Source organism: Priapulus caudatus, unplaced genomic scaffold (assembly GCF_000485595.1).
Source record: "Priapulus caudatus unplaced genomic scaffold, Priapulus_caudatus-5.0.1 Scaffold447, whole genome shotgun sequence".
Lineage (NCBI taxonomy): Eukaryota > Metazoa > Priapulida > Priapulimorpha > Priapulimorphida > Priapulidae > Priapulus > Priapulus caudatus.
Genome location: NW_014577508.1, coordinates 135,152 through 149,836, shown reverse-complemented (window position 1 = coordinate 149,836; position 14,685 = coordinate 135,152). Strand labels below are relative to the sequence as shown.

At 48.3% G+C, this 14,685-nt stretch overlaps 1 protein-coding gene across 1 annotated transcript in view; it reads right to left on the bottom strand.

Moving 5' to 3' along the window:
• Positions 1–4,070: 4,070 nt before the first annotated feature.
• The window catches only part of LOC106810504, a 14,606-nt gene continuing 3,991 nt past the window's right edge, over positions 4,071–14,685 (bottom strand). Inside the window, exons 2-4 of the mRNA XM_014813883.1 lie at positions 12,273–12,378; positions 6,795–7,397; positions 4,071–6,488 (exon numbers count right to left, since the gene is read on the bottom strand). Of these exons, the coding sequence (XP_014669369.1) occupies positions 5,880–6,488; positions 6,795–7,397; positions 12,273–12,378 (1,318 nt within the window). The 3' untranslated portion in view covers positions 4,071–5,879. The remainder of the gene's footprint in view (positions 6,489–6,794; positions 7,398–12,272; positions 12,379–14,685) is intronic.

Here is a 14,685-nt window from a genome sequence, read left to right as displayed (position 1 = left end):
ATTACTGACAGTACCATTGTGATGTTATCGGTTAGCATAACACAGGTAACTCATGATATGATTTGCATCATGATACAGGTTTCACGATACGATACGTATCACGATACATGTACTTTCAAGAGAAACTTACCTAATAAGCTACACACTTAAACAATACTATACTAATCACGTGAATGCCTACAAATCAGTATCGCGGAATGTTTAGTTAACATTTGCTATTAAACTGCATATTGTCTTATGCTTCTTATGTTTTCTGATGAAACTACGCTATCAAATAACATAGATGTTATTAAGTAGTTCGAGTATCGATACATGTATTGTTGAGGTTTGTATCGTGATATCGTACCATCCATACTTTTGATAGTGACAATCCCTACTGAATACTATTGTAACACTATAGGTACAGATAACTTTTGTACACAAAAAAGATGAGTTATGAATGATATTGCACTAAAATGGATACAGTAAAGTCAAAGCACTAGTGAGGATTACTTTAAATATATTACAATTTTGCTATCAAAAATTGATAAACTTTAAAGATATAACCTAATGAATAAATAGTTAGCCATGATAGAAATACAACATAACGCAGATCCTAACTATTGGACCTATCAAAATAGTTGATGGCACTATTGCCAATTGTTATCGATATCAAATTTCACTATCAAACAATTGATTTCGCCGGCTGCCTTGTACAATATTGATAGATTAATATATCGTTACACCCCTAACAGTGACGACGGTTACTCTGGTTTTCAATCTTGTTGTTTGCATGGAAAATGCACGTCATAACGTTCTCAGTGAAAGTGACACAACAGCCATGCTAGCAAGTTGTATTCCGCGACCAACCGGAGTCGAAGTCTCACAGCTAGACGTGGTGACAAGTAGGTTTCTAACATTGCGAATATATGCATCGTTAGCTGGTGAATACTAAAGCCTGGGACACACCATTCGAATTTCGCTGCGATCATATCCGCAGCGAAATTCGCGGCGAAAATATTCGCACGCGCATGCGATAATTGAGCGGACACACCATGCGAATTTATCAAACATGTTTGATCGCTTCGAAATTAGGTGCGGCAAAATTCGCCCGCGTTTGAGCGGACACACCATGCGAATTCTGCGACGGTTTTACAATCCGCTGCGGTCGTGCGAATAAATTCGCATGGTGTGTCCTCCACTTATGGTTATACGTCAATGGTTAGGGTAACTAATGCTCATAGGGTCTATGTCCCCCAGGGTACTCCGGCAGTACCCTGGGGGACATAGACCCTCTCAGCATAACTAATGTCACACTCATCAGCGTTACTCTGCGGTCTCATGGTATTGGTTAGAAAATCGAGTGAAGCTCACCATATTTTTCCTTCGTGATGAATTGTTTGTACCACCTGGCGAAGCTCCGGCATTTCTCTCTGCTGATCCTGGCATCGTACTTATTGTTTGCTATCTTCGAGATGGCGGACTATTGGAAAAAACGATTGCTCACCACAACAGAATCAGCATTGTATTTCAGTGGGTTCTGTTACCACATGTACAAACTACATACATGCTACCATGAGCCTGCTACCTTCCTCATAGTGCCTACTTTGGCTCATAGGGTCTATGTCCCTCGGGGTACTGCTGGAACATACCCTTGGTACGGTCCGGTATACCGGAACGTACCCTGGTAACTATCTGATATGGTTAGGGTTAGGGAGTAGGCGTAGGCGACTCCCTAGACACGTTAGTGGAGTAGGCGAGGTACGGTCCGGCATATTAGATAGTACCAGGGTACGCTCCGGTATACCGGACCGTACCCAGGGTACGTTCCGGCAGTACCCTGGGGGACATAGACCCTCTCAGCCCTACTTTGTGCTCATGTGTTGCCTCATGGCCACTGACATTAAGCCTCTCAGTTTCACTTTGCCCATTTCTGGTATTCATCGGGTATCTAATATAACCAGACATATTTTTGCCTCACCGTAGTGATTGTACTGTCATTGTGGTAAGGGAACCTGCAACTATTCCTGGTTTAATAGGTAGGCACAGCCATGCATAACTCGACTAAATGCGTGTAGCCGGTTTTGCATTTTTACATTGTTATTCATTTGACACACGGAATCTCCATCACCATCATCCCACAAACACTCTCATCAGCAAGACTGGAACAAAAACCTATGATGATGCATGCATGTTAACATTTATAGCGATAATAAGTATGTGATTCAACTAAAACCCAGTGCAGAACACGCATTTACCGCCACCATTTCAGACAAAAGGAACACATGTGTTTAGTAGGTTAAAAACCCAACTATTTGTAGGATGTGAAATATACCATATATTACAGTCAAACACGACCTAAAATAGTTGGTATATGGCATAGGAGGTTATGGGTAAGTGTACAGTGTATATTTCAAGAATTGTAAATACTAGTACATCTTTAGGGAACATCAGGTGAACTGCAGTGGCTCCAAGGGTGCCATTGAGATGTCCCCAGGGGCGGATCCAGAGGGTTTGGGTGACCAGTTTCCATAGTTCTAGTCACAGCTAGGGGGGTCCGGGGGCGAGCCCCCCGGGGAATTAAAAAAAAATTAGGCTATATTTGGTGCATTCTGGTGAATTTTAAGGGTCAATTCTGAAGATACCCAGGCTGTGACCGGTTTCTGGAAACCGGTGCAAACGGCCTAAATCCACGCCTGGTCCCTGCATGTGAGATGTGGTACAGAAACATGGAAGCAAAATATACCGGTGTACTGGTCTTAATGAAACCAAGTAAGGCTCATAGGGTCTATGTCCCCCAGGGTACTGCCGGAACGTACCCTGGGTACGGTCCGGTATACAGGAACGTACCTTGGTAACTATCTAATAGGGTTAGGGTTAAGGTTAGGGAGTAGGCTTAGGCGACTCCCTAGACTCGTTAGTGGAGTAGGCGAGGTACGGTCTGGCACATTAGATAGTACCAGGGTACATTCCGGTATACCGGACCGTACCCAAGGCACGTTCCGGCAGTACCCTGGGGGACATAGGCCCTCTCAGCCTAAGCAAGTGTAGTTTGAACATACCTGCGCCAGCGGACTTATCTTGGCTAGTACAGGTTGATTGTACTCCTTAAGGAGATCTTTGACTGTGCGCTTCACCGTGGTCTCAGACCAATCATCTTCATCAGTGCAGTGACTACAAGACAAACGAAATCACATCTTTATTTAACGCGTACAGATATCGCCATGATTGTAAACCAAATACAAATTCAGCAATACAACTTCAGCAAAGCCGATATCATTGGCGAAAATTCTATAACAACATGGTTTTGTCCCCGAAAGTAGCGATTAAACAAGTAACAATTTTATTATATCACAGATCCCACTAAGATTCAATTCATTCAGTCAAATAATAACCTGCGGTGGCATTGGAGAAGGGAGGGCATTAGCACGGTGACTGACTTTCTGCAATGTGAGATAGCCATTGTATCACACTGTGAAGTCACTGGACGCTGCTGCCACCTACAAAGCCCAATGCATTATGGGAGATGTAATCCGATTGGCTAGTTGAACACTGTAGTAATGACACATGAACATGTATTCAAATAAGGTCTGGAACTACTTTTCAGTCTGCTTGCTCGTAATTGGTTGGTGGTGGCGCAGCAGTAGCAAGTTAGTAGAACAAAACCAGGCAATACATTAAGTACCTGCGTATTCGTGGTAAATGGTCGCAACCATACTGACCTCGGGAGTGTTATTTTCTGCTACCACAATTACAACGCTACGGTCACCTCATAGACGGGCGGCCATTTTTACAAAATTTCTGCCGATTTTATTTCGCACAATCGGACAAAATGTATTTCTGCTGAATGCTGAACATACTGCTACTACTGCGCCGCCCAGCCAATAACACGTGTCACTTATTAATGTATTATATATTTTTACAGGATATATCGCTCATGCAATTATAGCACTTTCTCATATACACACTTTAAACAATACGTGACATCACGTCACATAGCTTGCATCAAATATAATTCATTATGTTAGATATCGTCAAGCATATCTTAACTGACGTGTTTCCACATCATAATTAGACATAGAAAATCTAAGAAGCAGGTTAGGACGTTTATATATTTATTATTTTCAAAAAATACATTAACATTTCCACCATTTACAACAAAGGGGTAAGGCTTTGTTTTGACAAAACTACATTTATAAAATGTACCATTGCTTGACGATCCAACTTGACAAAATTTACAGCCATGTCAGACAGAAGAAGAGAAAAACACGACTACATACATGTAACAGGAGCTACTTATACAAACATTATTAACAACACCGTAGGGTAAAACTCATAGATAATGCATAATTCCTTTATCAGACGAGACGTACTATAAAGGCTTTATATATTTTCACAGTGTTCAATTAGGTAAACCTTTAGGTATTAGTCTATGACTTGTTCGTAAAGTTTTTTTTTGTAACAGATGACCTATCACAAAAAGCCACCGTTGAGATGTAAATGTGAATCACACACACATACTTGCTTTGATGCGCCGTGACTGTAAACATGTTTGGAAATTAGACATGCTCTGGAACTAACAGTTATATTTTCCCAGGGTACATAAAGTTAACATCACAAAACATTTTTCGTAATAAATCATTTAAAAATGTGAACCGTTTTCCTAATTTTATACACGGATAGAAACACCTCTCCCAATTTATATATTTATATATACACACACGTACGCACGCACGCACGCACGCACGCACGCACGCACGCACACACACACACACACACACACACACACACACACACATACACATACACACACACAATTATGCATGTATGATACATGATCACAATGCAACTTCCAATTTTAATTCCATCCTTTACCTGTTAACACGATTTAGAAATTGGGAAAACCAATTATATATTAACAATCATTATTATACAGCTCAGGTATGACCCACGGTCACAATACTGACTCAACATAAGTAAGCTGTGGATTTAATAAATATTTTTAGCAAGAAAAATGATTGGTCAATCAATAAAATATAACAATATGTCGCACGACTACACATATATGCATTTTGCAGCTACTAGAACCTAGGTAGATTAGATTCCTCAATGTAACAAACACATGTAAGTTTGTACACTTGCGACCACTTGTAATTATATGGACAACTACTAGACTATTAGAGATTGTCTGTGACATAAATGCAAGCACTCACACATGCCTGTACTGCTTTCACTATCCACAAACACGACTCCTCAATCGGACGGTTTAGCAGATGCTCAACTTCGGTGAATACTATACATGACCCACAGCTCACGATACCTTATGTATTTACAAGCCGAAAACCAATGTGACTAGCGGAAAAAAAAATTAAAACACCAAGACGCTGGATGGGGAGAACAAGGGATAGAGTGTACTTTGTGAGGGGAGAAGGGGAGGGGAAATAACCATTATGGTCACACGGACACCGAGACACATATATACGACGCCTAAACCTCATAACCACGAACGGCAACGCTCGTACGCCGGCGCAGCATACCACACATGCAGACAGACAGCTTCACAGTTCAGCACTGCTTCGATTTTGCCCCTTTGATCGATCTAACGTGCCCGTCACTGCTGCGGTGCTAGATGTGATTGTCTAGCGTACGACGAGATAGGGCCAAGAGTTGAAGACGTTCCGTAAACACCCCCCACCCCACCGCCCAGCGACCGTTTAAAGATCCTTCACGCGCCCGTGCCGCCGCCGACATGTGATGTCAGCGCCACCTAGTCGAGCGCGAGCATTTCTTTGCGCCGAGACACTCCCCCCTAACCGGGGCGACTGACCCAGCATCTCACTTGTGCCCCCTCCGTTTGAACGACAGCATCGGTTCCTCCTGGCCGCGACGGCGACGCCCCCTTAGTCGAGCGACAGCCTCAGCTTCTTGGCGCGTGCGCGCCGGTTCTTGAACCAGAACTGCACGTTCTTCGGCTCGAGCTTCGGGAAGCGCTGCCGGTACTCCATCGCGTTGAGCTCGCGCGTGAAGTGCTCGATCTCCTCGTGCGACGGGTGCGTCGCGATCGAGAACCACTGCTCGAGGCGCGGGATCTCCGTGATCGGGTCGATGAAGATGCGATTGCGCTTGCTGCGCCGCTCCTCGATGTGGTCGGGGATCTGGCCGTTGCGCACCATGTTGCGGATGACGAGCGAGGTAGGCATCGAGCGGTACGGCGAGCCGTAGTCCGCCTTGTAGAGCATGTTCACCGAGCTGCAGTTGACCATCGTCGGCAGGCCCTTGCCCGTGAACGAGCTGCCGAACGGCAAGCAGTGGCCCGCCGAGAACGCGCCAAAGTCGCGCTGCTGCTGCTGCTGTTGCGGCGACAGGGGTTTCTCGCGCGCGGGCGACCCCAGCCTTCCGCCGCCGCCGCCGCCGCCGCCGCCGCCGCCGCCCTTCTCCGCCGCGTCCGCGTCCGGCATTTCCGCATCGCGCGCTTCCTGCTTGACGGCCGGGGCGCCCTCTAGCGTCGTCTGGCACGCCTCAGTGAGCGTCGCCGCGCGAGCTGCGTCCGCGCCGCCGTCCTCGCTGTCGTCGTCGTCATCCTCCTCCTCCTCGTCCTCTTCCTCCTCCTCGTCCACCCGCCCGCCGTTGTACATCTCCTTGAAGCTGACAGGGGGCGCCGCCGCCGCGGAAACGCCGCCGCCGGCTTCGTCGTCGTCGTCGGCGACCGCGTTCTCCTTCGACGAGCCCTCGTCGTCGCTCGCACCGCGCTCGTCGACGATCATCTCCTTGTGCATCTCCTCGATCTTCATGTCGCCACCGCCGCCGCAGCCCACGCCGCCGCCGCCGCTGCCGTCGTCCGGCTCTCCCGTGGCTGTCACCGCCAGCGGGCCCCCCATGCCGCCGCCGCCGCCGCAGCCGTACATGCCGAGCGCGCGCTTGTATGCGGCGCGCGCGTTCTTGAACCAGTAGACAATGTTGTTGACGTCGAGCGGCTTGCGGCCGCGCCGCGACTCCAGCTCGTTCAGCTCGCGCACATACTGCTGGATCTGGTAGCGCGTCGGGTGCTGGTTGTGCGCGAACCAGCGGTGCAGCTTCGGCAGCTCAAACTCGGGGTCGAACGAGATGCGCATGCGCACCTTGCTCGAGACGGGCCGCGGCGTGAACTTGCTGAAGTCGATGCCGGCCGGCGGCTGCTGCTGCTGCTGCTGCTGCTGCGCGGATTTTCCGGCGGGCGTCGGCAGCGGCGGCGCGATGTCGCTCACCGACGACGCACTGTTTGTCCGACTCGGCAGTTCCATCTGCGCGGCGGCGGCAGCAGGGGGCGCCGGCGGGCGAAGCGATCGCAGCTGGTCATCGAACCACTTGTCGAATGCCTTCTTTGTGTCGTCGGCTACATCTGTGAGCCGATCTCCCTCGGATAATATGTCGAGGACATTCTGCAACAGACGCAAGAAGCGAAATACGGGTTAAATGTCATGTGTTACCACTTCACTGCAAATACACTCTAATAGTAATAACTAGGCACACACTCACACACACACACACACATGTGTATATATATATATATATATATGTGATAAATGGACTAGGGTGTTAAATTTTAATCAGCAAGCTTTCGAGAGTATCTCTCTTCATCAGGCTATCATTTTCATATCTACATGGGTGTCTGTGTTTTTACTTCTATGTATATATATATATATATATATATACATATATATATATCAATATTTTGACATTTTTTTTATTAAGAAACCTTAAGGCTTTACATACACGTGCATGGGTTTTAGCAAATGCTTGCACTTGTATGTTGCGATAAAACATCACAACGGCATCAGAAATGTAATATCACATGTTAGTATCATCGCCCGAGTGATTATAGGAAATCCTGCGCGCTGATTGGTCGAGACCTAGGTGATTATTTTTCGATAATCACCTCTAGGGTTTACATTGTAATGGCGCCAAAAATGGCGGCTAGATTTGTAAATGTTATGGAAGCCAAAATTGATAAATTTAAAGAAAATGCTGTCCCCAAAAGTACCAGATGTGACAAAATTTGGAGTTAAACTATTCAAAGGTAGGTAGTTAAATTCAAGCTTATTATTGGTTTTTGTTACTCTGATTTCCAACAGATTTCCAGAGTCTATATTACCCCAGTCGTACATGAACTAAAGAATACAATGCTTTAACGTTGATTCGAACGTGAAATTAGGAGTTTTGAGACTCCTAAGGGTAAATTCGGGGCTAAAGTCTGTTCAACATGGTTTGTTTACCGTTTTCCTAACGGTATATGTTAAGTTTGTTGGGGGCAAAATTTGCCGAAATGCAACAATTTGAGTTACCGCAAAATGGTTACCAACACTTGTTTACATCTAATTTCATGATTTACGTTTACGATTAAGATTTATTTTACAATTAAGGTTTACGTTTTCTTTCCTATAATCACTCGGGCAATGATACTAAAACAATTATCCCAATGCACAGGTAAATGCAAAACACGGGTAATATGTTAGCAAAACACATCAAAACGTTATGAAAATGTAAAGCACAAAAATAGAGCTAAAGAGATTGGAGAAAATTGCCCAAATCTGCATGAAAACAAGTTATATAGAGATACTCGTCTTTATAAGATATTGTAACATTGCCTGATGGAATCACTGTATGCGACATTAAGCACAATCACACCATGCAGACATGCACGCATGCACACACCACTATATACATATATATATATATATATATATATATATATATATATATATATACATATACATATATATGACATGTCGTAATGCTACGTGTGCTGCTAAGAATGTGCAACAGAAAATCAACACCGGCACATTGTGATCAAGCATCAAGGGGGCATAAATAAGCTCATATGCTACACAGAAATGCTTTCAAGCAAAGTATAGCTATTGGATTACAGTGGCTGTTATAGTGGATAAACAAGAGTGCCGCTTCGCAGCAACTGAGGTGATCTAATGCGGAGAAGACAACAAGATAAGGAGCAAGATAACACTTCAGTTATTCGACGCCGCGCCTGATTGTATGCAGTCGTCTGTCACGCCAATCCCACTCGATTAAAAAGACCTGCACCAGCCTGTGCGCGCAGCGTGTGACTTCACTAGCCGCTGGCCACTGACTCCGCACGTTATAGTGACTGTGCGATTTGCGGGCACCCTTGCGGGAGTCTGAGCAACAGTGGTGCATGGTCGCTGTATATCAGTTGCTGTCACTTTTTCCATTCACCATACCGTCTTCCCCTATTTGCAACTAGGGATCTCCTTCCTTCTCAACACTCGGATACAGCCTCCTCAGTCTGGCGAGAGGCAGCGGCCGCCCTTCCCCAACGATATCTACCATTTCTCAGCGTCCATTTATTGGTTTCTTCGTTACTGATCAGGCGAAAATGCGGTGAAAGATCTGTCTATCTAAGAACGTGTCTACTTCAGCTGGATTAATGTATGACTACACTTAATTTTATCCATTTTGGCGAACAAAGGCAAAAACTATGCATTATGTGTCAGCGTAAGAGCTTTCAAATGATAAGCAGCGTATCAGGTAATCTGATCTGCTGGCGTAAGAATAGCCGAACTGCAATTCTGCTGCCTCCAACCCATCAGCGTGATATTAGCATGCATGCGATACGTATTGTTATTCATGTCAGTCATGCTACCCGTGCTTGGCACAATGTGGCTAATGCAAGGCGTCCAATCACTGCGAGCTGATCATGTACACTCGCTGTGCGTCAACAATGACAGCCGATGATTACGGAATACACGGCGCGATAATACATCATTAAAACCCCGTACAAAAATTTCTACGTCGCAATACGCGAAAGAATAACCGCTCCTCCTCCATATCTTTTCCTCCCTCGCATTTCCTTTCTGCCGTCTACCCAATGTAACCTAATAATCTACAAAGAAAGCATCTCCGCAAATCTTTTTGCGCGCGCCACGCGGACAAACCATATTTGCTAGGCTGGCGATCGCATCCAGATTTGGAAATTTCCCGAAGAAAAAATGAAAACCATATATTTATGGGGAGGGGGCTTAATCATCTGCCCCGGCGCAATTCGCCACGATAAAGCCCCCTGCCTAGATTCCCAGGGGAGAGATTAGAGTAATCCTCGCTGGAAATGAACGTGGAATTAGGCTTATATTGCGCACCCTAATCCCAACTAATGGATTTCTGACAGCGGAGATTTAGCGACTGGCCACGCGGCCCCCGCCGGGGATGATTACCCTTCTGCTTTTTTTCCACGAGACGAGAAGATCAAAGACAACTTTCTGTGCCGTCCGGCAAGGCGAGATGAGACTCGTGAGTCATGAGACTCGAGCGAGTCACGAAGTCTGCGTCTCGAGCGAGGCGCACCTACGCAGTCGCGAGACCACCGTCATGGGTCTCCCCTCCCACCGAGACGTGAGACTCGGTCGAGTCGATGCGACGATCGACCGAGACGATGCGGCGCATGGCCGAGACGATGCGGCGCATGGCCGAGACGATGCGACGCATGGCCGAGGCCTCAAAACAAGAACCGACGGACTCGCGATCGCATCGGTGAGCGGAGACAGGACGAATCGTCGCACTCGCATCTCGCCTCCTCCGCGACGAGGGAGCGACGCGGCCAATGGCCGTGCGGCGACGGCGCGCAAGACTCCGGACAATCAGCTAAATTGCACGCGGCAGACGGCGGCCGCGTGGAGACCGGGGATTAGCAAACGCTCAGGCATCCGCAGCGAGCATGGCAATGAGCCAGGTGCGCACAAACACCGACACACACGCACGCACGCACGCACGCACGCACGCACGCAGTCGGCCGTAGTTTCTACGTCAGAGCTTTCGCGGTGCCGAGCCAGGGAAGGTCAGCCGCGACGCGTAGCACCTGAGGACAGACAACCTGACGCGCGCTCGAGTTGCGCGAGCGCCGAGCCGCGAGTGCACTCTCGGTAAACGAGATCACAAAACCAATAGGGGAGGCGAAATGGGATGATTTCAGGTTACATCGCGGCGGCTCTGCGCTGCATTATCTCGCAAATCCCCCACTGATGGGAAGAGGTGGCGGGGACGCCTGCTGTCGTCCGCGCGACCCACGGAGGGATTTCAGACTTATTTCGCCGTTAATCAATTTTTAACCATTAGAAGCCTTGCCGGGCATCGCGGAAGATTAAGCAGCCGATGAAAACGCAATAGGATTTCGTCCGCACATGCAAAAATAAGATAAAAGCTTTTGGAAAAATGGGGAAATGCCACAAACATCATTGGCTTAGTGCAAATCTGTGCGGCTGCTGAATTAATGGCGTAATATGGCATTAACGTAAGAAGGCTCCCCCATGCTTAAACCCTTCTAATGCGTTCTCAAGCTCGGCTTTGCTCTTGTGAAGAACGGCGCGTCTCAAACTTGTGCAAGGTTTCCTCATCCGTCGCATCATTAACTTGCCGCGCAGTTAGTTGGATGAAGTTTCGCCGCTATTAACGACAAATTTTTCGCAACATTTTAAGATGACAGATGCGCGCGGCGGCCGCCGCGCTGCGACGGCTATCCGCGATCAATCGTCGCTTCATCCCCGCGCGCCGCGCCGCTGCGCTCCACTATCTGCCGACGCGTGGCACTCCGGCCAGACGAATTATCGCGTTACCTATGCGCCGGCAAGCAAATCTCGCGGGGGGTTCGCGCACCGATCAGCGAATCGCGATACAAGACGTTTTCGCGACGCTTCAAAAGGCAGGCTCGGCGTCGCCCGCGCGGGTGGATGAGTTTCGCACGCGCTCCGCGCTCGCGCATACGTTCGCGGCAGGACTTCCCGCGGACAGGCGAGCGCCCCTTATCTTTCTCTCACGCGCGCGCGCGAAAACCCGTCGCAGCGATCGCTATTTGCAGGTGAATTTAAACCCGGTGGAAATTCGCAATGCAGCCCAAACATTCACCGCTCTTCAAAAAGCAGCTTTGCCTCCGTGATTCGACGCCTAATTCCTCTAAGAGCATATTCTCGACATAAATCAATGACATTTCGCCATCATTACTCACAGCGCGCGCATAATACTCCCGATAAGGTGTGACTCATCCCCGCCTTGGAAAAATCTCTCGACGCAACATCACAAAATCGCAAGGCATTCCTGCGGACATGAATGGTGTACTGCCCTCACGTGCGTCTACCAGTGCCAGCAAACATGCCACTGCAAGCAGAGTGGCTAACAAGAGACTGAGACACACTCTGCCCACTACCACTCACCTATTGCCTTCACACAGGAGCGGGGCGGGGCGAGGGGCGACTGGGGGAGACAAGGGTCGGACCTTTCCGCGGCATGCTTACCTTTTCTATAGGGCACCCGGCACTGATGAGCAGGCCCTGAGACTTGTGCAGCAGCAGTCTCAGCAGCTTGTTTTTCATGTCCTCTGCAAAGCTTGGCTTCGGCCGACTGCAATAAACAACAATCGTTAACTTGTCCGGGGCAGTTATTTTCAGCGTCCAGCGGAATGCGTGTCTCAGACGAGCGAGCGTCCCCCGACGTGCGTCCTCGACTCGGCCGCACTCTCCTCGACAGACGAGCGGTGGCGGCGGCCGGAGACGCACAGTGCCGCGTGTCCTGTCCGCTCGCCTCCGCACGTCGACACGCACTCGCCACCGATTCCCACGCAGGCGGCGGCGGCGGCGGCGTTCGTTACGTTGCCAGTGTTCTCCGGCGCATTTGTTATATACCACCGAGGGGCGGAGAGACAGAGAGAGCGCACTATTTTCCGCAAGCCCCCCACGCTCGACCCCCCCCCCCGAATCTCTCTCCGGGGGCACTTCTCCGGCCGACGTCTACTTTGTTCTTGGGCGTTGTCGGCGCGGGAGGGAACTTACGTCGCCGACACCCGCTCTAATCGTCGCGCCGAGAGAGAGGGAGGAGATAGAGAGTCCCGCTCGTCTCCCACACTGCTAGCACGAGCATCGATCCGGATTAACACACTCATCAATAAGTGCAATTTAACGCCGGTCCATACGCCCCTTGATTTTAATCGCTGCGCCACCGAAGGGTTGCTGCGTGTAGTTACAGTCTGTGCTTAGAACAGGAAAGATCCAAATTCCACGGTTACCAACCGATTATTGCCCATTATTTTGCTTATTAGACGATCTATCCGGATATTTACACACAAGGAAGTGTGGAACCCCGTAGGGGACGCTACGAAGACGCTACGAAATAAGTGCGCGTGCGTTTTACCGCAAATACCTGTTAGGTGATAACCATCACGTGCCGACACGCGCTCAAAACTTTCCGGACAAAACAGAAATGACGGCTCGTCGACTCAAAGCGAATCGCACGCGTCGACAATTTCGCGATCTGCGTTCATTCCCCGAATCGCATCTCCACACCACTAACACCGCGTCGTCTCTAACCATTGCCATGGCAGCTACCACGCCGACACCGACGCTGCTCACACCACACCGCCGCTGATACCGGTGTAGCGGCTCTCGCGCGTCTATTAGATATTATTAGATTGCGAGCGGGCCGCCGCGTGATTACGGTTCTCGCGCGCGAGATGAAAACATACGCTCGCATAGAAATCCCGCGACAGGATGCTATTGGCGTCGGCTAATTACCGTGTGCGGCCCCCCGTCTCCCTCCTCCTCCCTCACCGCACGATGGGAGTGACTGCTCGCTATGCCAACAATGCCCATGCCGACACGAGCGCGTTAATTTTCGGCTACGTACCGCGCGACGCGGCGAAGACACGCGATGAAGTATGTGTACGCGCACACACGTGCACGCACTCACTCGGTCGCGCGTGCGTTTATCTAATAACGTCTGATGTGTTTACACGGCGCCGTCTTGCTTTTAGGAAGCCGGCAAAGCTTTCAGGATTACCACGTACGACAGTTAATTTCGATAACACAGCTCGACGATCGCGCAGAACGAAAAACAATGGGCACCGGCAGCACCATCTTTACACATCCGTCCCTGTTATTCAGCAAAGACTTGCTCGGGATATAAATCAACTTTATTGAACACCCACGTCAATGACAAATAGCAGGCACTAGTGGCTGCCACGACGAGGTGCTTCGAAGTGTAAAAGAACCATCCCCCGGTGTATGATCAACTCAAAAGGACTAACATGACGAGCGAGTTGCCATCGTACGGCGCAGTATCATATATCACTAGCGCTTTCGTCGTAAGCTAACTTTATGATCGGTAACGAAACACGTTGAGAAGTAGAGAAAGATAATGCGTAATACGTCGAACACGTGTGCACACGACGAACCTCACCTTTGTCTTTGGCACAGACTCTGAGACACAGATCTTCACAGAGGCAGAAAACACTATTTACATGGTAAGCTATTCTGAAGCCTACCTTACATGAATGAACTATGTATGCTTATCGTTTTATAGTTGGGCCCAGTATTCTTGTGACGACCAAAGTCAGTGGAGAATCAGCGAAATTTCCAGCACGAGTACAATATGGTGTATGCCGCAACAAAAGTGCAATTTACCACGTTAATTATAACTCAGAGACTTGTTTGTATGTAATTATATATATATATACACCTATGCAAAATTAGTAGCTTAATAGCCTAGTATATCTGATGAAACATATACCACATATCACATTTATTGAAGTATTTATTAATGCAGCAGTATATAATCACCTCTACCTCACTCCCTCTCCCTTGCTTTCTCTCTCTCTCTCTCTCTCTCTCTCTCTCTCTCTCTCTCTCTCTCTCTCTCTCTCTCTCTCTCTTTCTC